The sequence below is a fragment of the Chiloscyllium plagiosum genome, chromosome 10, assembly GCF_004010195.1.
Source record: "Chiloscyllium plagiosum isolate BGI_BamShark_2017 chromosome 10, ASM401019v2, whole genome shotgun sequence".
Taxonomy (NCBI): Eukaryota; Metazoa; Chordata; class Chondrichthyes; order Orectolobiformes; family Hemiscylliidae; genus Chiloscyllium; species Chiloscyllium plagiosum.
In genome coordinates this window covers 5,873,243-5,896,878 of record NC_057719.1, presented here as the reverse complement: position 1 = coordinate 5,896,878, position 23,636 = coordinate 5,873,243, and the positions used below count along the sequence as shown (strand labels likewise).

Below are 23,636 nucleotides of genomic sequence, written 5' to 3'. Positions count from 1 at the left end.
CTCATGGAATATAATTATTCCATTAATGATACCTTAAATGTCTGGCAGGATTGCTATTGAACCTAAATCTATTTTGCTAAATCATTTTAGCACGGTATTTTCATGTCTTCATAAACTGATTGTATTTTACTTTAAAATACTCGTTTGGATCCATTCTACTCTCCCTCCAACTGAATGCACAATTAGACAGTAACTGCTACCTTCACCATGATGGCGATTTACTATTGATTTTTTCTGATGAGCTGAAATTACTGAGAATGCTCAGTTACTGTTCTTTATTATAAGTTTTAATAAGTTATCAAGAACATATGTCCGATGAACAGATCTCTACTTTCCTCATTTCTTTTTCTCACTTGTTTCAAATTATGGCATATATCTAAAAGAAAATTCTACAGTTAAGGCAGGTTTGGAAGATTATGGCTACATCCCTTGGAATTTTTCATCTACTTCCTTTAAAACCTGGGTGAGAAAAATCAAACCCAGGGATTTAAAAGTCTTTCATGTCATTGATTTTCTTTTTAATACTGTTCTCTTGCTTTCATTAACAGTATTAAGTTAGAATCCTTGCTAATTTCTCTAGAATTTCAATTATATTTCCCTCTTCCTCCATTGTGAAGACTGATATCAAATAATTAAACAACATGTCTACCATTACCTCTTCTTTTTATTTACACGATTGCTCACTGCTGTTTCAAAGGTCTTCTTTAGGCATGATTATATTTTCCTTCAAATTTTATTGTAAAAAATGTCTTGTATTAATATTGATATTCTTTGCATGTTTAGTTTTATAAACATCATAGCCGTATGTAGTAGACCCAAAACAGTTTAGTAAATTTCATGACCTATAAAATTCAAATACAGAGTAACCTCGATTATCCGAATATCAGAATATCTGGACAACATTGCAAAGTTCCAGTGCTTGGCTGAACTGTATTATCAGGCATTCGATTATCCATAAAGTTAATTATCCAACAAAATACTCTGTATTCCTTGCTAGTTACATACTGGCTTCTCAGTAACATACTAGAGTGCTCAATGATACCATAACAAGGTCTTCAGTATGTCATTTTTATGATTATGATCAATGGAATTTCCTGCCCAGTGACGTAGTTGACACTACTTCAGAAAATGTTTTTAAAGCTGAGGTAGATGTATTTTTGAACAATGAAGGAATTAAGGGTTACGTTGAGAGGGTGGGTAAGCGGAGCTGAGTCTACGAAAAGATCATTCATGATTTTACTGAATGGCAGAGCAGGCTCGAGGAGCCAAATGGCCTACTCTTGATCCTAGTTCTTATATCAATTGATGGTGATTTACTATTGATTCTTTCTGATTAGCTAAGCTACTGAAAGTGCCTGATTACTGTTCTTTATTATAAATTTTAATAACTTCTTAAGAACATATGTCAAACAAATACTTATGTTCTTATATCAATTCTACTTGTGTATGAATTTAGGCAGTATTGTTCCAAACCCTTTGATGAGGGTATAACTCAACCTTGGAAAAGTTAAAAGTGCACAGACAATTCCTGCTGAGCTCAAATGTACCCTGATGCTTTCAATGTCACACAGATAAACATTTAAACTTTTAACATTTATTTTTGTACTGTTTAATTACAGGTTTGAACATTCCTTGCTAATTCTTCCCTTGATTTGTTCATTTATCATGCCTCTCCAAATAACCTAAAAATGTTATGCTGACAGTGAACTTTTGTGATGGTTGATTGTAATGTGTTGCTGGAAAAGCGCAGCAGGTCAGGCAGCATCTAGGGAACAGGAGAATCGACGTTTCGGGCATTAGCCCTTCTTCAGTCGATTCTCCTGTTCCCTGGATGCTGCCTGACCTGCTGCGCTTTTCCAGCAACACATTTCCATCTCTGATCTCCAGCATCTGCAGACCTCACTTTCTCCTCCTGATGGTTGATTGTGTTAGCCAACTTGTTTGTAGCAAGTCACTAATAGTATGAATAGTTGGTTATGTTAGTGAAGGTGACCACATTGTCAGGAGAACTCCCAACTCTCCACTTATGATCATGATCTTGAACAGACAGACAAAATCTATCTAATATTTCAGCTGAAGAACGGCACCTCACGATAGCGCAGCACTCCATGCACTGGGATACCTGCCTGGAATATCTGTTCAGGATTCCAGAAGAGAACTTGAACCTTCAACCTTCTGACTCAGATTAAGAGTGATGTCAACTCAGTCAGTCAAGTAAGAGAGTAAGCCAAAAATTAATGAGGGAGGGGAAGCTGCTGCTTGTAACTGAAAAGTTGAAATTATCACTTGAAACATTAGAGCTGTTCCCTTAGTCCCAAGAGGTAATTACATTGTTGCTGTAAATGACACGAGACAGAAGTCATTTATTATCATAAATTAAAGGATGCATAACCAATTATAACATCAGTCAGGTGTTTTATTCAGCAGCTCATGAATATTTCAGTGCATTAACTTTCACCTATACCATTCTCAACAGCCTTAACTTAGAAGAGAAACTAATTAAGTAATGATTAATTTTACTATTACAGATACAATGAGCAATGTATTAATGCAGAAAATACCAACCTCTGGTCCACTTTGCTAATTTTGTCCATCTTAGATATAAACTGTTGTGACCTACAACAATCCATCATTCAGAGTCATAATAACACACCATTCAGAACGAAGATATTTGAATCGTTCATGGGATGTGTGTGTCACTGGTAAGGCATATCTTTCTTGTCCATCTTGAACTGAGAAGCCTATTATGCTAATTGACAGAATAGATCAGAGTGAACCACACTGCATGTCAACCACATGGGAGCCAGACCAGGTTAAGGACAATAGATTTCCAAAGTACCTGGAAGAAACCCACTGGGAGAATGTGCAAACTAGACACAGACAGTTGCCTGAGGGTGGAATCAAACCTGGGTCCCTGGTGTTGTCAGGCAGCAGTACTAACCACTGAGCCACCGTGCCTTCCCTAAGCTGGAGTTATTAATAAAATGGGTGAAATGACATTATTTGGTATGATCAACATGCCACCAACTAGTGGGGAGGATATGCAGAAATAAATTGGAAGGCAATTACAAAGACGTGTAAACATCATTGACCATTAAAAATGGCAGACTTTAATGATCCAAACATAGTCTGGGATAGTAGTAGTGTAAGGAGCAGTGAAGATACTGGCAATAATCTAATAACAATTGATAATAATCGTCAATTTTCCTTGGATTCAGGGTGGTGCAAAAGGACTGGAGGATTACAAACATTATGTCTTTGTTTGAACACATTTGTAAAGATCGGCCTCGCAATTACAGATCAGTCAGCTTAACCTTTAGTGGTGAGGGAACTTCTAAAAACAATTATTCAGGAAGATTTAATAACATAATTAAGGATAGATAGTGTCGTGGGAATGTAATTAGACTAATAATCCAGAATCCCAGGCTAATGTTCCGGTGACATGAGTGTGAATTCCCCCCATGACAGGTTACGAAAGCTGAATTTGGTAACATTCTGGAGCAAAAAACAACCATGTATCCATATCAATTTTTGTGAATGCCCATTTGGTTCACTAATACCCATTTGGGAAGAAAATCTGCCATCCTGACTTGGTCTGGCTTACATGTGACTTCAGATCCACAGCAATGTGACTGACTCTTAACTGCCTGCTGGTAGGTTAAGGATGGGCAATAAATACTCACAAAGACAGCATTACACAAACTCCACAAATGAATTTTTTAAAAAAGTCACACGGAAAAATATTGGTTAATTTGGAAGAGTCAGCATAAGTTTATTAGATGAAAATTGCATCCAACTAACTTGGAATATTTTAAAAGATAACACAGAGGGTTAATGAGGTCAAGGCTGCTGACATAGTATATCTGAACTTTTAAAAGGCATTTGTTACAGTCCCACATAATAGGTGTGTAAGGAAAGTCACAGGCCATAAAATAAAAGGAACTTGAAAACAAAATGGACTGAGGTATATGAAAAAGAGTAATGGTTAATGAGTAACTTTCAGGCTTCAAGTTTTCAAAATCATGAGGAGTTTAGATAGGAAGAAACTTTTCAGGCGTAAACGGATTGAGAACCAGAGGGTGCACTGGAGGAGAAACTGGTCTGCGCTCGGCCCATTTTATGCATGGAAAACGGATGCAACACATACCAATTTATTGTAGGCCTTTGTACGCCTCTGGGGACAGTTCAGGGTAGCAAGGTGGGGGTATGTTACAGGCCACAGAAGACAGAATAGTGGCTACAGCCTCCTATCCTCTGATTTAAAAGGAGAAGTTCTTTTAAAAACTGGGAAAGTGGGGCATGGGTGATTTACGTTCTCTGCAAGACTAACTACATTACAGGCTGGATCAAGACCAGAGTCAAGATTCACTCACAAAACATCAAACTCATATCAAAAATGGAACATGCCCCCATTAGCACAATCTCACAATAGGCAATGCATTTATCTACATATCAGTATTAAACAATTAGAAAATCTGAGCCTGTTATTTCATCGACCTGGTTTGGTTTGTGACATCAGAAACAAAATCAGGAATTGCTGGAGAAACTCAGCAGCTCCGGCAGCATCTATGGAAAGAAAGTAGTCTTAAAGTTTCGGGTTCAATGATCCTTCTTCAGAATGGCTCTGGATGGCACAGTGGCTCAGTGATAAGTACTTCTGCCTCACAGTGCCAGGGACCCAGATTCAATTCCAGCCTTGGGCGGCTGTCTGTGTGGAGTTTTCACATTCTCCCTGTGTCTGCGTGGGTTTCCTCCAGGTACTCTGGTTTCCTCCCATAATCCAAAGATGTGCAGGTTAGGTGAATTGGCCATGGGAAATTGCCCACAGTGTTCAGGGCTGAAAATGTGTTGCTGGAAAAGCGCAGCAGGTCAGGCAGCATCCAGGGAACAGGAGAATCGACGTTTCGGGCATAAGCCCTTCTTCAGGAAGGCTTATGCCCGAAACGTCGATTCTCCTGTTCCCTGGATGCTGCCTGACCAGCTGCGCTTTTCCAGCAACACATTTTCAGCTCTGATCTCCAGCATCTGCAGACCTCACTTTCTCCTCCACAGTGTTCAGGGACATGTAAGGTTAGGTGCCTTCGTCAGGGGTATATGCTTCGGGGAGTGGGTCTGGGTGAGATGTTCTTCGGAGGGTCGGTGTGGAATTGTTGGGCCAAATGGCCTGTTTCCACACAGTAGGGATTCTATGAAAGTGTATGAAGGGTTCCAAGTGATTGATTATGATAGGGGACTCTCGATCAGAGGCACAGACAGATGTTTCTGCGGTCGGCGGTGAAAAATCAGAATGGTGTGTTGCTTCCCTGGTTCCAGGATCAAGGATGTCTTGGAGAGGGTGCAGAACCTTCTCAAAGGGGAGAGGGACCAGCAGGTGGTTTCTATACACATTGGAACTGGGAAGGAAAGGGGATGAGATTCTGAAGGGAGAATATGGAAAGTTAGGCAGGAATTTAAAAAGGTGGTCCTCGAGGGCACCTGGATTACTCCCGGTGCTATGAGGTCGTGAGGGTAGGAATAGGATGATAGAGCAGATGAATGCCTGAGGAGTTGGTGCAGGGGAGAAGGGTTTACATTCTTGGATCATTGGAATCTCTTCTGGGAGAGAAGTGTCCTGTACAAGAAGGGCAGATTGCACCTGAATTTGAAGGGGACATATAGATTAGCTAGAGGTGCTCAGGAGGTTTTACACGAGTAATATTGGGAGGGGAAGGAGGGGGGACCCAGCTAAATAGTGAGGACAGAGATCAATCTGAGACTGGTACAGTTGGGAAAAGGAGAGTGTCAAACAGTCAGGGCTGACAGGAACAAAGCAGAGAACAAGTTAGGACTGATAAATTAAACTGCATTTATTTCAATATAAGAGACCTAACAGGGAAGGCAGGTGAACTCAGGACATGGTTAGGAACATGGGACTGACATATCATAGCAATTACAGAGATGTGGCTCAGGGATGGACAGGACTGGCAGCTTAATGTTCCAGGATACAAATGCTACAGGGAGGATTGAAAGGGGGGGGCGAGAGAGGAGGGGCAGTGGCATTTTTGATAAGGTATAGCATTACAGCTGTATTTAGGGAGGATATTCCTGGGAATCCATCCAGGGAAGTTATTTGGGTGGAACTGAGAAACAAGAAAGGAATGATCACCTTATTGGGATTGTACAATAGACCCCCCAATAGTCAGCGGGAATTAAGAAACAGATTTGTAAGGAGATCTCAGTTATCTGTATGAATAATAGGGTGGTTATGGAAGGGGATTTTAACTTTCCAAACATAGACTATGACTGCCAGAGTGTTAAGGGTTTAGATGGAGAGGAATTTGTTAAGTGTGTACGAGAAAATTTTTTGATTCAATATGTGGATGTACCTAACTAGAGAGGATGCAAAACTTGACCTACTCTTGGGGAATAAAGCAGGGTAGGTGACTGAGGTGTTAGTGGGAGAGCAGTTTGGGGCCAGCGACCTTAACTCTATTAGTTTAAGTGATGGAAAAGGATAGACCAGATCTAAAAGTTGAAGTTCTAAATTGGAGAAAGGCCAATTTTGACATTTTAGGCAAGAACTTTCAAAAGCTGACTGGGGGCAGATGTTTGCAGATAAAAGGATGGCTGGAAAATGGGAGGCCTTCAGAAATGAGATAATGAGAGTCCAGAGATAGTATATTCCTGTTAGGGTGAAAGGAAAGGCAGATAGGTATAGGGAATGCTGGATGACTAACGAAAATGAGGGTTTGGTTAAGAAAAAGAAGGAAGCATATGTCAGGTAGAGACAAGATAGATTAAATTAATCCTTAGTAGAGTATAAAGGCAGTAGCAGTATACTTAAGAGGGAAATCAGCAGGGCCAAAAGGGAACATGAGATAGCTTTGGCCAAAAGGGAACATGAGATAGCTTTGGCAAATAGGATTATGATTAGATTAGATTAGATTAGATTACTTACAGTGTGGAAACAGGCCCTTGGCCCAACAAGTCCACACCGACCCGCCGAAGCACAACCCACCCATACCCCTACATTTACCCCTTACCTAACACTACGGTCAATTTAGCATGGCCAATTCACCTGACCTGCACATCTTTGGACTGTGGGAGGAAACCGGAGCACCCGGAGCAAACCCAAGCAGACATGGAGAAAACGTGCAAACTCCACACAGTCAGTCGCTTGAGGCGGGAATTGAACCCAGGTTTCTGGCACTGTGAGGCAGCAGTGCTAACCACTGTGCCACCGTGCCGCCCAAGGAGAACCCAAAGGGATTTGATAAATATATTGAGGACAAAAGGGTAACTAGGGAGAGAATAGCAATAAAGTTTCAACTTTGATCTCCAGCATCTGCAGACCTCACTTTCTCCTCGAAGATTTCAACCTACTGCGAATCCTCTTACAAGGATGCCTTCCTTGAAGAAGCTCTCTGCCTCTCTCTACAAAGATTTCAGTGAGTTCCTCTCTCACTGCACACCCCAGGTCATCTCCTCTGCACAGAAGCTCTTCAGCCACATTCTGAAGCAGACTCGTTACCACAGCCATATCTCCTTTCTCAGCACCTGCCTACGGAACCGACTGATCTCCCATGGACTCCAGATCACCTTCCGACCAACACAATTTGGACCCAACCAGGACAACCAGTACCTGCAACAAATCCGCAGCCTCCAGCAACGGACTGCCCTCCGGATCCTCCACTCCACGCTTGCAGCCATGCGCCAGTACCTACATTCCCTGCAACTCGACCTACCCCAGTTCAGGACAACTCTCTCACAGACCTGTAAAGGACCTCTACTATTCTTCATTTACAGAAGAATCCATAGACTGAACAAACAGTTCTTTCTAGCCATATCGGAAATTAAAGGCAGTAAGTACCAAAAACTTTCATGTACTTACCCCCAAACTCCGGATTCCTAAACCGTTCCAGAAACTTCCATCGGCCTCCGAAACCAGTCCGGCGCCATTACACACGCGGCCGCTACAGCGCCCGCGGCAATAGCAGCAGACGCCGCCGGCGATGACGTCACTTCCGCCCCCACCGACCTCGCAACCTTCATGATCGCGGCCCAAACAACCGCCTCCGGGATCGCCGCACAGACAACCTGCTCTGCGATCGTCATGAAGACAATCGCCAACAGATTGGCGACCTCCGCGGCTATGGGGAAAACTCTGTCTCCGTGGTCGCCGCAGCTATTTCCGCCCCCAGTGACGTCAGCAACCTACATTTGGACCACATCCCCGCATGTGTCCCCGCCCCCCCGCCGCGTTCCGTCACCACGCCTAACCCCGCCCCCCCGCCGCGTTCCGTCACCACGCCTAACCCCGCCCCCCCGCCGCGTTCCGTCACCACGCCTAACCCCGCCCCCCCGCCGCGTTCCGTCACCACGCCTAACCCCGCCCCCCCGCCGCGTTCCGTCACCACGCCTAACCCCGCCCCCCCGCCGCGTTCCGTCACCACGCCTAACCCCGCCCCCCCGCCGCGTTCCGTCACCACGCCTAACCCCGCCCCCCCGCCGCGTTCCGTCACCACGCCTAACCCCGCCCCCCCGCCGCGTTCCGTCACCACGCCTAACCCCGCCCCCCCGCCGCGTTCCGTCACCACGCCTAACCCCGCCCCCCCGCCGCGTTCCGTCACCACGCCTAACCCCGCCCCCCCGCCGCGTTCCGTCACCACGCCTAACCCCGCCCCCCCGCCGCGTTCCGTCACCACGCCTAACCCCGCCCCCCCGCCGCGTTCCGCCACCACGCCTAACTCCGCCCCCAAAAAAATTTCATTGACCGTAATGAGCCTTGCTGAGGTTCATACAAATGTGACTTTCTTTCTTTATGTATTCTATTTATTCATTAACAACTTCACTGAGGGGTGGCACTACAAACAATCCATCTCTACCTTAATGATATTGTTGCATTACCTTGTAAGATTGACACCCAAATCTTCCCATCGCAGATATAAAGGTCTTTCTTGAAAACATCAAACCAGAGACGGCTGGCTTCAGTCTCAGTGCAGGGTGGGTGGCTTCCAATTGTCACCTTCATGTCTGTTTCTGATTTCAACACAAGAGGAGATCAACAACGTTCGTATTTACCAGAGACGAGTCATTGAGTTAGACACTGTGTGGCTTCACTATGGCTAGGAGAAAGTGAGGTCTGCAGATGCTGGAGATCAGAGCTGAAAATTTCATTTCCCCTCCTCCCACCTTGTCTCAGTCAAATCCATCGAACTCAGCACCGCCTTCCTAACCTGCAATCTTCTTCCCGACCTCTCCGCCCCCACCCCAGTCTGGCCTATCACCCTCACCTTGACCTCTTTCCACCTATCACATTTCCGACGCCCCTCCCCCAAGTCCCTCCTCCCTACCTTTTATCTTAGCCTGCTGGACAAACTTTCCTCATTCCTGAAGAAGGGTTTATGCCCGAAACGTCGATTCTCCTGTTCCCTGGATGCTGCCTGACCTGCTGCGCTTTTCCAGCAACACATTCCAATCCAGTGAGGGAAGTTGGAAGATTTAAGCTGCTATCTTTTTGACGAGAGCCTACTAAGTGAAGGCCTGTCTGTCCTCTAATGTAGACATAGAAGAGCCAATGGCACTATTTTTAATAAGAGTTATAGATACATAGAAAACACAGTAAGATTTCATGCACAGAAGGTAGTCGTCTGGCACATTATGTCCATACCAGTCGATGAATACCTCGTCACACTAATCCCACTCTCCAAATTTTGATTCCTAAACCCATTGACTGTTCCACCGCATGTTTTAATGTGATTATGGTTTTTGCCTGTATTACCCTTTGAACTCGTGGGTTCCAGAACCTCACCACTGATGAGAAAGTTGTTCCAGGTGTCATAGTCAATATTTTTTCAATAATTAGTACAGCATTTCTTTTTGTGGGAGCTTGCTACATGTAAATTGCCTGCTATGTGTCAACACTGACTGTACTTCCAAAGTACTTTATTGGCTGTAAAGCATTTTGGATCTTTCTGTGGCCATAACAGTTACTATATAAATGCAATTTAATTTTAATAACTCAATAGTTACTCATAGAAATCTAATGTTATATCACTGGGATGCTTTTTTGCCATTATTATGGCAATAATGTTTTTTTCAAATTTAAAAAAAAGTTATGATATTTCAGCTACTTTAATCCCATGTGTATCACTGATGATTTGTATTTACTCTGTGGAAATTTTAATTGAGTAGAAGATTTTACTGCATTTTACTTTCTGATTTGCTGTTTGAGAATACTTCAGTGTAATTGGCTGCCAACTCCCTGCGGTGATATCACTGTTACTGTATGCCTAGTGTTTGTCTTGATCTTGCACATATCAAGAAAGGGAAACTTCATGCCTCAGAGATCACTAGATAGCAGAAAATCCCTTTAATACTTCAAAGTACTCTTTTGGTATGATCCTAGATATTGAATATTGTTAGATATTATTACTGGAGCGAATCATAGATTTACATTTAAATAGTTCCCATTTCTGTCTTTGTTCACTCCTTTCCTCAGCAATATTTTGTGTTTGATTTTGTCTACTTTCTGTGGTTTTATTTACCCTAATGAAGAAGAGCATATCTTCTCAACATCACAACTATTGATCTCACCCTGCTTGGCTGTTGTATGGAACCCCCTACGTGTTAACCCCTTAAAGCCAAATACATAACAATATTGTCAAATTTGATGGAATTTTAATGCATTTACTTTAGGGGAAATTTGGCATGTTAATATGCTGCAGTTTTTCTTATCTGCGATGTTTTGTGTTATGTTGCTGAAAATATTACTGATGAAATACTTAGCAGTTGTAGTAAAATCATGCGTATACTTAGGATGAAGAAGATTATGAGTACCACATATGCTTGGTCCAGTTCTTGTTGGATTCATTTGGATATCAAAGTTGAAACTTTATTGCTGGAACAGCACAGCAGGTCAGGCAGCATCCAGGGAACAGGAGATTCGACGTTTCGGGCACAGGCCCTTCTTCAGGAATGAGCAGAGAGTGTTCAGCAGGAGAAGATAAAAGGTAGGGAGGAGGGACTTGGAGGAGGGGAGTTGGAAGTGGAGGAGATGCGGTGGAGGGCACCGTCGACCACGTCGCCTTCCTGACCTGCAGTCTTCTTGTTGACCTCTCCGCCTCCATCCTACTCCGACCTATCACCCTCACCTTGACCTCTTTCCACCTATCACATTTCCAACGCCCCTCCTCCAAGTCCCTCCTCCCTACCTTTTATCTTCTCCTGCTGAACACTCTCTGCTCATTCCTGAAGAAGGGCCTGTGCCCGAAACGTCGAATCTCCTGTTCCCTGGATGCTGCCTGACCTGCTGTGCTGTTCCAGCAATAAAGTTTCAACTTTGATCTCCAGCATCTGCAGACCTCACTTTCTCCTAGAGAATAGGGCCCCTCAAAGATCAGCAAGGCAACTTATGTGAAGAGCCACAGGCGATGGGGGAGATACTAAACGAGTATTTTGTAGTGTTTACTGTGGAGGAGGACAAAGAAGATACAGAATTTGGGGAAATAGATGGTGACATCTTGAAAAATGTCCATATTACAGAGGTGGTGATCCTGGATATCTTAAAACATGTAAAAGTGGATAAATCCCCAGGACTTGGTCAGGCATCCCCATAAATATGTGAGAAGCTAGGGAAGTGATTACTAAGCCCCTTGCTGAGATATTTGTATCATCGAAAGTGACAGGTGAGGTGCTGGAAAACTGGAGGTTGGCTAACGTGGTACCATTATTTAAGAAAGGTGGTAAGGACTGGTCAGGCTCACCAGGGACTGGTGAGCCTCACATCAGTGGTGGGCAAGTTGTTGGAAGGAATCCTGAGGGATAGGATTTAGATGTATTTGAAAAGCCAAGGACTGATTAGGGAAATCATGTCTCACAAAATTGATTGAGTTTTTTGAAGAAGTAACGAAGAGGATTGATGAGGGCAGAGCAGTGGATGTGATCTATATAGACTTCAGTAAGGCGTACGACAAGGTTCCCCGTGGTAGACAGGTTAGCAAGGTTAGATCCCATGGAATACAGGAAGAAGTAGCCATTTGGATACTGAACTGGCTTGAAGGTAGAAAACAGAGGGCGGTGGTGGAGGGTTGCTTTTCAGACTGGAGGCCTGTGGCCAGTGTTGTGCCGCAATGATTGGTGCTGGGTCCACTAATTTTTGTCATTTATATAAATGATTTGGATGGGAACATAGGAGGTATAGTTAGTAAGTCTGCAGATGACACCAAAATTGGAGGTGTAGTGTATGGCGAAGAAGGTTACCTCAGAGTATAATGGGATCTTGATCAGATAGGCCAATGGGTTGAGGAGTGGCAAATGGAGTTTAATTTAGATAAATGTAGGGTACTACATTTTGGGAAAGCAAATCAGAGCAGAAATATACACTTAATGGTAAGGTCCTGGGGGAGTGTTGCTGAACAAAAAGACCTTGGAATGCAGTTTCATAGCACCTTGAAAGTGGAGTTGCAGGTAGAAAGGATAGTGAAGAAGGTGTTTGGTATGCTTTCCTATTATTGGAAAGAGCATTGAGGTCATGTTGTGGCTGTACAGGACTTTGACTAGGCCACTTTTAGAATATTGAGTGCAGTTCTGGTTTCGCTCCTATCAGAAACTTGAAAGGGTTCAGAAAATGTTTACAATATTGCCAGGGTCGGAGGATTTGAGCTACAGGGGGAGAGGTTGAACAGGCTGGAGTGTTCAACACTTGTCGAATGCCTTACTGAAGTCTATATAGATCACATCCACTGCTCTGCCGTCATCAATCCTCTTCATTACTTCTTCAAAAAAACTCAAAACAATTTTGTGAGACATGATTTCCCATGCATAAGCCATGTTGATTATCCCTAATCAGTCCTTGCCTTTCCAAATGACCTTACAGGAAGTTTATAAAATCATGAAAGGCATGAATAGGGTAAATAGACAAGGACTTTTCCCTGGGATGGGAGAGTCCAGAACTACAGGGCATAGATTTAGGGTGAAGGGGGAAAAAAATTAAAAGGGACCTAAGGAGCAACTTTTTCACGCAGAGGGTGGTATGTGTATGGAATGGGCTGCCAGAGGAAGTGGTGGAGGCTGGTACAATTACAACATTTAAAAGGCATCTGGGTGGGTATATGAATAGGGAGTGTTGGGAGGGATATGGGCCAGGTGCTTGCAGGTGGGACTAGGTTGGGTTGGGATATCTGGTCGGCATGGACAGGTTGGACCGAAGAGTCTGTTTCCGTGCTATGCATCTCTGTGACTCTAACAGTTTCACCTGCAACTTGTTTTTGATCCTGATTTCCAGCATATACAGTTTGTTGGTTTTTATTTGGTTTGTGACATGCTTATTACTCTTCCCCACCATGTTCTATTTTGGGCTCTTTTAGCCCATCTAGTAAAGAGCTTCATTCTGAATATCAGCAAGTGGGAGTGAGGATGAAGTATCAGTCAAGCTGATGTGAAAGCCTGCCATACATATCTATGCTCTGTGGGCCTTGGTCCTCTGCACTGAAACGCTATTGGCAACACTGTCTGCAATCTAATGAGCTTCAGCATAACAACACTACTTTCACAGAATGCTGAGCAGCTCAGACCTGCCACACAGATCATTATTTTGGTTTATAAAGGGTTCTGAAATGAAAGAAACTCCAGGGAGAGTGTACAAATTCATAGCCATCCCACAAAATGACTTGCTACCGATAAAACAACAGCTGTTCACATTTAAATTCTGATCAACAATTCCAACATTTTGTCAAAAAGGGAAAGTAAACTTGCAAAACAAATTCTCAATCCTCCATTGTTCCTCAAACCAGTGTTTTCCCATTGGTCGATATCACTTGCAAATGCAACCGTAGCACAGTAATGAACTGTTCAGCACATCAGCAGTGGTGAGATATAGCAGTGGGTGGGGTTCGGAGATCTGGTAACATCAGTGATGGGAGGGAGGGTTGTTTGAGTTTTATATTATGAAGGAGTTTGAGGTCTGGGAGTGATAAAGTATGAATGTCACTGGTCTAGACACAATGAATTAAGCAAGAACTCTGAATGGGGTTCAGCCTATGGAGGCAATTGGGAAGTGGATAGAAGGTGGTGGGAAGGGAAGCATGCAAGAATGCAAGGAGACGAGCATAGTGGGCAGGCTTTTGTTAGGGTCTGGCGCTGCTCGGAGCGAAGAAGTATGAGTGCTTGTGGACAGCAAAATTTGGCAGCAGAGAGCACAGAAGTTAAACTACTGATGCTTGTAGCAGAAGTGATGGCTGATAGCATCGAGTACAGGAGAAGTGAGAAACAGACGAGTATTCATGGCGGGAGTAGTGACACACTAATGAGAAAGGGGAAGTAAGAAGATGCAATATATGCAGCAAGAGGCGATAGAAAGGAAAGCGCGGTTAGGAAAGATACTAATACAGCCATGGAGGAGCCTCCTTGAAGACAAGCAGTAGGATAAAGTCTAGAAAATGTATAAGCACACAGGGGGATTTATCAACTTGCATTTATACAATGTCATAGTTAAGTAAAATATCTCAAGGTACTTTTCAAGAGCCTTACTTGACAAAATCTGACATGAGAAATTAAGGGGAGGTTAGCATAGAGAATAGGTGACATTATAAAATAGGATAGAAAGGCTCAGCAGAAATGACTGGACGAAGGAAAGAGAAGTTGAGAGGTTTCGAGAAAGACTTCCTGATCCTCAGGCTGAGGCAGCCGAAGGCGTGGCTCATGGTGAGGTGATTACAATCTGAGGTCGGCAAGAGGCCAAAATTAGGGCAGTACAGACAGGGTTGCAGTGCTGGAGGAGGTGCTGAAGTAGGAAGGTTTTAGGAACGGAGAAGGAGGATAAGTACTTCAAAGTCAGACTAAAATCAGTATGCAAGAACAAAGAGAATTCATGACTTACCCAGTGAAGAGATCCAATGCACAACTTGGTGGCAAGGAGTGGTATTGTGGGATCATCCGGTTTCAACCTTATACATTCTCTCAGCACCCTCACTGCCCGGGCAGACTAGAAAAAGAAAATGGCAGATAAATATCTTATTTTAAAGTTATTAAATTTATATTTCATTTCCCTTCCTTATCTGGATCCGAGGGAGAAGACTGAATTGTAAGGATGATGCTGAGTGACTTCAGAGGGACAATGATAAGTTGGCAAAATGGACAGACACCTAGCAAATTAATTTTAATGCACAGAAATGTGTGTTATCACGCATTCAGGTGAAACAAACATGGAGAGGCATTACAGGCTCAATGGTAAAAACTTTGAGGGGAGTACAGGAGCAGAGGGACCTTGGGGTTCATGTCTATGATTCTCTGAAGGGGGCCAGGCAAGCTGAAACAGTTGTTAATAGGAAGTAGATGTAGAATCCTTGGGTTTATAAAGAGAGATATAGAGTATAAAAGCAAAGAAGTGATGCTACACCTTGACAAATCACTGTCAGACCACATGTGGCGTGCTGTGCTCTGTTCTGGGCACCTCAGTTAAAGAAGGATGTTAAAGCCCTGGAGAGAGTTCAAAAGAAATTTAATGGAATGATACAAGAGGGATTTTAGATGCAAGGGAAAGTGAGAGAAATTGGGTTTATTGGCCTTGGAGCAGAGAAGATCAAGAGGTGACCTTACTGAAGTGTTCAAAGTTACGAACATCTTTAAAGGAGGATATTCTGTTCGTATAAGCAAAAGCGAGGATGGCAAATGCTGGAGATCAGAGTCGAGAGTGTGGTGCTGAAAAAGCACAGCAGGTCAGGCAGCATCCACGGAGCAGGAGAATCGACGTTTCGGGCAATGAAACCCTTCCTAATGAAGGGCTTTTGCCCAAAATGTCAACTCTTCTGCTCCTCGGATGCTGCCTGACCAGCTGTGCTTTTCTGTTCATATGTTAGTAATTAGGGGTCATAACCTCAGTGTTGTCAGCAAGACAGCCAGGGGTGAGTTGAGGAGATACTTATTTACTCAGAGTTGTTAGGATTTAGGATGCACTGCCTGGGACAGTGGAGGGGGAGGGTTCCACAGGAGGTTTCAAAGGAGAGCTGAATATATATATTTGAAAGTGATTGATTTAGAGAGCTATGGAGATAAGGTGGAGAACAGACGAGCTGGGTTGCTGTTTTAGATACTAATGCAGACGTAAAGGTCAAATGGCCTCCTTCTGTACTGTTCGATTCTATGATACCAGAAAGAGGTCATTTGGCCCCTTGAACCTGCCCCATCGCTCAATCGGATCAAGGTTGATTCGACATACCTCAGGTCCACTTTTCTGCCATTTCCTTTGAAACCCTACTGATCAAAAATTTACCTTAGCCTTAAATATACTCTGCCCCAACAGCACTCTGTTCTCAAGAGTTCCAAAGACTCTCAACCCTCAGAGAAGAAATTCCTCATCTCAGTCTTAAATTAGCACCCCTTTATTTTGAGACTATGCCCTCTAGTTCTGGACTTTCCCTGAGGGAACATCCTCCCAGTATTTACCCTGTTAAGACACTTTAGAATCCTATATGTTTCAATGAGATCATGTCTCATTCTTCTAAACTCCCGTGATTGACAACCTGTTTAGTCTTTGCTCATAATACAATCCCTCCATATCAGAGACCACCCTTGTGAAGCTTCTCTGAAGAAATGATATCTTTACTTAAATAAGGAGACCAAAACTATTCTCTATTCTTACACTCCAACCCCAAAAGAAAGGTTACACTCCGAAATCATGTTTCGTAATCTTAGGACGTTCTAAAGTGCTTCACAGTGAAATGAAGTGCTCCTGAAGTGTGGTCACCAATATTCAAAATGCACACAAGTGGTAGGCAATATCGTTCTGAAAGATTTACTCATGGGAATGACAAGTCAGGCAAAGTTGCCCCTGTAAACAGGATGGAAGGAAATAGTGAGCAGCTGCTTCTCATAGGCCTTTCCTGTGTTACTACTGATATGCTCAAAACATAGTACAGTGAGTGATATCAGCAAGGGAGTCATTGGGGACTGCATGTAGCCGAAGGTGGGAGACCAGATTCAGGGCAGGATCTGGGTCCAGCTTTCACTAAAGCTAGGACCAAGAGCTGTCTTGAATCACAACCAGAGTGAGTACAAAAGCTACCTTTTGCGATGACCAGGAGCCTTTTAGGTGATTCATGAGTTCTGTCACCTTTTGTTTGGTAGATGAGAGTGGAAGGGAGAAGGCAGGTGTAAGATAGTCTGGGGAGATAAAATGCCTGCAGAATGGCCATGGGAGGGATGGGGGCTTGCAAGATAGCCAAGTCTGAATGTTTGGAGGGTGGGTGGAGAGTTGAGAGGGAAAGAGAAGGAGGCTGCAATGGAGAAAGAACAGTTTTATTTTCACTACAGAAATATTAACTTGACCCTGAGAAAACTCCAAATCATGAAGACAATCAATTCTTTCCCAATGGATGTGGAATCTCTTGATTAAGGCTTTATAAGTTCATTAAATTATTCGGAAAGCATGTGGTGGTTCCTACTGTAATGAACACTGTCTTCATCATCAAAATTATATCTGAGACTGAGATCTAAAATGCAGAAGAAAAGCAGCATCTGCCTGATTAATATTGTCTAGCCTTTTGCCCAGTGATGGAAAGGACACTAGCCATGACTTCATCAGTCCATGGTAGGAGGGTTTAGTAAGTGATTTTTTTAATATACATTGAAGTAGGTGTCAGTTATTTAATTTATGTTAATCTATGCCTTTTGTCTTGTACTGATTTAAATACAACGGTAGCTAGGCTTTCCTTGTGTATTGTTGTTTTATGTTTAATGAAGAGTTGTTTATTATTAAAGATATTGACAAATTCTTCTAATTCTGTTTCTGTGGACGTCCAAATGTCCCATAGGTCAGCACAAATATAGAAAGCACATGCCTGCATCACCTAATAAATGAGTAGAGAAAATGAAAATGTAAGACCTGAAAATCAAAAGTAGCATTTGGAAAAATAGCAGCAGAGCCTTTTGAAATAAAACAAATACCTTTGCCTCTGGTTATCACTACTGCTCCAGAGAAAACACAGCAGCCAATTTGCACACATTAAGTTCCGCGAGCAGCAATGAGATAAGTAACTAGAATAACTATCTTGGTGAAATTTATGGACGGTTAAATATTAGCCCAGGATACTGACAAAATTGACTTGATTTTCTATGAATAACACAGTGGCATCTTTTATGGTTACCCAAGAAAGCAGGAATGGCCTTGATGTAACATGGCAGGACAGAATCATAAAATCCCTACAGTGTGAAAGCAGGGCATTTATCACATCGAGTCTGCACTGACCCTTTGCACAGCATCTCCACCAGACTTTCACCCCTATCCTATCCCTATTACCCTGTGTTTCCCATGGCTAATCCACTCGATCTACACATCTCTGGACACGATGGGCATGGCCAATCCACCTAACCTGCACATCTTTAACCTGTGGGAGGAAACTCACACAGACACAGGGAGACTATGCAAGCTCCACACAGACAACCGCCCGAGGCTAGAAGTGAACCCAGGTCCCTAGTGCTGTGAGTTGGCAGTGCTAATCACTAAGCCACCATGCTGCCCCAGAGACTGGAGAATTCAGGCAGTGATCTTGCTACCTCTCAGATGCAAAGCCAGTGCTCTACCATTTGAGCTAATTGCCCAGAACCCCCTCAGAGAGAATGCAGCAGAGTAAAAGAACTAAATGTTTTTGACAGTTAAAATTTTATTTGAACTGAGTTAAAAATATATAGCCACAATTCAGCCTTATTTAGCTTGTACTTACCTTACCAGCAGCCATCAGGGACAATGCAAACTGGTACCAAAGGTGAAATTCTTCAAATGTAAACTTCATGGCTCGCTCCAAGCACTAGAATTGGAAAAAAGCAATAAATAACACCTACATTTCCAAAATGATTTACATTCCATAGTCCACTTCTCAAATACTGAAAAGCTACTCAAAAGCTCTGTTCACTTCATGAAATGTAATATGTCCAACAAACCAATGTCCTGAGATTATACGCCCATATTTCAGATTCCCTGAAAGGCAGAAACAATCTGTGCATCTACTCAGTCAAGCCCCTACAGAATGCGGTACATTTTAATTAGATTGCGTCTTATTCTTGCAAACCCCACAAAATACAGACCGAGTTTCCTTAGCTTTCAAAACAGGACAATCTCCTGGTCCCACAAAGTAATTAAGTGAACTGTTACTGTACTGACTCCAACGCAAACGTACCTTTTTCTTAAATGTGGAGACCAATACTGGATATGATATTCTATAGGTGGTCTCACAAAACTAGAGTCCATCTCTGACAATACTACTTATTCCTGTCATCCAATCCCCTTGCAATAAAGATCAACATATCATTTGCTTTCCTAATTGATCGTGCGCCTTGCTTGGGCACACCCAATTCTCATTGAACATCAATGCTGACAAGTTTCAAACCTGTTAAAATAAAATGCTTTTATATTCTTAGAATAGCTAATAATTTCACACTTCCCTGCATTATAATTGATCTGTCATCTTTCACCCCCATTCATTTTTATTCTCTATATTCTTTGCAGCTACTTTGGTTCTTCCCACATCCTGCTTTTCTACCTACTCTTGCATCATCAGAAAACAACAGCTTAGATCAAATGACAGAGGATAATGTAGACTGCACATACCTTGATCCTTGTGGCACTCCACTGTTCACAGTCTGCTAACCTGAAAATATTCCAAGCCCACTCTCTGTTCTTACCTGTTAACCAACTCCCTATGCTATGCTAATACATATTTCTCAATTCCATGAGCCCTAATCTTGCCAATCAATGTTTTACATGTAATCGTACTGATTGCTTTTTGGAAATACAGGTAAAATACGTCTACTGGTTCTCCGCCATCTATTTATTTATATCCACAACTTCAATGCACATGTCCAAGAGGATTTTCCTTTAATGAAATTGTAAGAATTTGTTCTAATCATACCATGCTTCACTAAGTGCTTTATTAAGACTTTCTTAATAACTGATTCCAGCACTTTTCCAACAATTGACGTTAGCATAACTAGCCTATAATTCCATATTTATTTCTCTCCCATCTTTCTTGAAAAGCAATGTAACATTCCATTAATTTCCAGCCTGATGGGACCATTCCTGAATCTGAAGAGTTTTGGAATATCCTGCTAGTGCATCCACTGTCCCTGAAGCTACTTCATAAAATCCGAAGGGGTCACAGATTCAGAGTTCTTACATCCTGAAAAGAGGCTCTTCAGCCCATGTTTGTGTCCTTGTCAGTCATCAAACATAATCTAACCTAATCCCATTTCCCAACACTTGGTTGAAAGCCTTGTATTCTATGATGCTTGTCAAAATATATCCTAAATCTCTTGAACTCCTGCTTCTACCTCCATTTTAGGCAATGGATTCCAGATAACAACCACTTTCTGGGTGAACAAGATTTGCCTCCAATTCCCTCTAAACATCTGCTTCCGGTTATTGACTCCTCTATTAAAGGAGAAAGTTTCTCCGTATCTACCCTATGATTGAGACCATTTAATTTTTCTCATTATTAGTTTGGAACTGTGAGCTGTTATTGAGAATTGAACTTGGAACACCACCTTTTTTCAGAAAGGAAGAGAGAGCAAACAAATTGTTGTTTATTTATGAGAACTGGCTGAGAAAGGTAACAGCAGGTTAATCATTGTTCTATTGTTCACTGCAGGCATTCTAGCACCAGTATGGTTTAAGCTCAAGGACTAGCAGCTACATAGATAGGGCATTGGTCAATCAAGGTGTGGGTGGTGCTGGCCAGCCAACCACACAGAATGTTGAAAGAAAGAAACTATAAACTGAATTGTATTTTTTTGGGCAGAAGGCTTTATGTTCAGAAGTTGCTGGATGGGAAGCTGTGATTGAATTTTACTCTCTCTAGTTATATATCCAGTTAAAGGATTATTGAATGTCCCGAGAAGAGGATTGCAGTATGCAAGAAATAAGTGAATGTACCTTAGACTCTCCTGGAAGCTGTTTTCACTAACAAATAGCTTTAGAATTCAAGCAAGATGCAATCCTATACGTCGGAATATAATCCACCAATATAATTCCTGGTACTCATTGTTGAACCAGTTCTCAAACTGGCAAATTACATTTTGTTTTAATTTATTCCTTATCTGTCTGTGTGTCTACATGCAAGAGTGGGGGTTAAGATCAAAGGAGATTGGGGTTAAATCAGATTTTAATAGATTACCATGTTGTTTAGTTTTGCTCTGCTAAAGTTGCAGTATGACTAATAAATTGTTCATTTTTATTAAGCTCTCAATTTGGTGTCAGATCTGTTTTTCATAGAAGTTTGGTTAGGAACAATTCAGCAATTTTGATGGTCAATGAATATTATAACTTCATTATGTCGAGAATTCAGTGATAGCGAGCCTGAGTTAGTTTGGCATGCTGTACCTGAGTTTTAAAACTATGTCTCTCAGAATTTCATATACCACAATCAGAACCATTTCCCACCACTGAGACATCTCTGCTCTAAGGGAAACCACCCCAGCTTAACCAATCTCTCTTCATAGCACCATTGCTCCAGCTCAGGCAACATCCTGGCGAATGGTTTCTGCACCATCTCTAGTGCAATTGCATGCTTCCTACAGTGTGGATACACCACCAGAGACAGACTTCCCGTTGCATAAATATAATTTGACCATTACCCTCTGCTTCCTGCCACTAATCAACAATCATTGCAGATTTGCCAAACTGCTCTGAGTTCCATGGATTTTTAGCTTGTTAACCAGACCAACATGCGAGACCTTGTCAAACACCTGACTGAAGTCCACGTAGACTACATCAACTTCAATACCCGCTGCGACACAATTAGTAATTCCTTGGAAAATTAATTTTAATTTTTTAGTTGTGATCTCCCTCATAAGCCATCAGGTGCTGGGGAGTTGTTGCCTTTTCGATCTGTTTCTCCAAAACTTTTTTCTCTTTTGATATCAATTTCCTTCACTCATTTTACCCCCTTAATCATAATCTATTTCTGGAATAAAGTCATGTCTTCTATAAAGACAAAACATGCATTCAACGCCTCTTTCAGTTTCTTATTCTCCATGATAATTTTTTATATCTCTGCTTCGAAGGAACCAATGAATACTTTAGTTACCCTTTTCCTTTTTATATACTCGCTCAACATTTTGAAGTGTTTCATTATTTGCTTGTTTACCAATGTTCATTTACAACTGTTAGTCTATTTACCCAATTAACCTTTGCCAGTATTCTCTCATAACTATGTAATTGGCTTCAAGATTTTTGTTTGCATTTGGAGTATGTCACTTTCAAGATTAGCAGCAAATTCACAGTATCATGATCACTATGTTCCAGAGGAATTTTTTACTACATTACGAATTAACCCTGCTTCATTACACAATACTAGCTCAAAGATACTTTATCCCTGGTGGGTTCCACAACACATTGCTTCAAGAAAATATCATGGAAATATTCTACAACCTTATCTTCTAGAACACTGTAGCCAATTTGATTGCCTCAGTCTATATGAAGATTAAAGTCTCCTACAATTATCACATTGTCTTTGTTATAAGCTCTGACAATTTGTTTTACGTGCTGATTGATGTTACAACTAATGACAGTGTCTATATGCCACTCCCACTCATGTTTTCAGACACTTGCTTTTCCAAATTTCCATCCACACAGATTCCACTTCATGTTCTTCTGAGACCATATCCTTTCTCACTAATGCCCTTATGTTACACTTTAGTGTCAGCATTACTTCCATTGCCATTTTGTCTGTTCTTCCAAAATATTATGAACTCTGGAATACTTACTTCCCATTCTTGATCACCTTGTCACCACGTCCCTGTAATGGCAATTAGGTCTAAATCATGCATCTCTATTTGTGCCACTAGTTCATCCATCTCATTGCAGGTGCTTTGTGCATTCAAATAATGAACTTTTTCTTTTCACCTCTGTATTCTGTAAAGAACTTCTTTGCTGATATGGTATTTTTGTTGGACTTTTTGTCCCTTATGTGCCATTCTGCTTACCTTTACCTACATCACTGTACTACCTTGATGCCTCAATGCTGCTCTTTGGATTTCTAAATCTCTGTTAACCTGAACCCACCCCACTGAGTTTAAAGCCCTGTTCACATCCCCAAGTTATATGATGGGTCAGGACACTGGACCCAGCATGGCTCAAGTGGAGCTCATCCTAAGGGAATAGTTCCTCTCTTTCCTGATAACTGATGCAGATGCATCAAGACCTCTTCTTGCCACACTACTCTTTCAGCCACAGGTTTGACACACTAACCTGGTTGGCCCTATGCCAATTGGGAATCAGCTCCAGTAACAACTGGGAGATGATCACTTTTGATATTCTGCATTTTAATTTGCACCCCAACTCCTCAAATTCACTTCGCACATCATTCCTTGTTCTACCTATGTCATTGATTCCCACAAGGACCACAATAACTCGATCTTATCCTCATCAATTCCATTTTCTTCTCCAGCCTTAAGTATAAAATGAAGTAACAAGTTCTTCTCTAGGCACTTTAGAAACATTAGAAAAAAACCCGAGAAACTTGTGAGGAGCAATACTACAACTCCAGTGTAAATGTAGCCAAATAACGGACCCTCAGTCAACTAGATATTGGAACCCTCATCCACATATTTTCTGCTTCGAGACTCAACTAATCTAATGCTTTCATGGTCAGCCTCCCACCCTACAC

At 42.2% G+C, this 23,636-nt stretch overlaps 1 protein-coding gene across 2 annotated transcripts in view; it reads right to left on the bottom strand.

The window, feature by feature from the left end:
• ttc7b (tetratricopeptide repeat domain 7B) overlaps positions 1-23,636 on the bottom strand; it is a 355,708-nt gene that overhangs the window by 175,352 nt on the left and 156,720 nt on the right. For both annotated transcript variants that reach the window (XM_043696948.1, XM_043696949.1), the window contains exons 10-11: positions 18,699-18,782; positions 14,858-14,962 (exon numbers count right to left, since the gene is read on the bottom strand). In XM_043696948.1, coding sequence (XP_043552883.1) covers positions 14,858-14,962; positions 18,699-18,782 — 189 coding nt within the window. The remainder of the gene's footprint in view (positions 1-14,857; positions 14,963-18,698; positions 18,783-23,636) is intronic.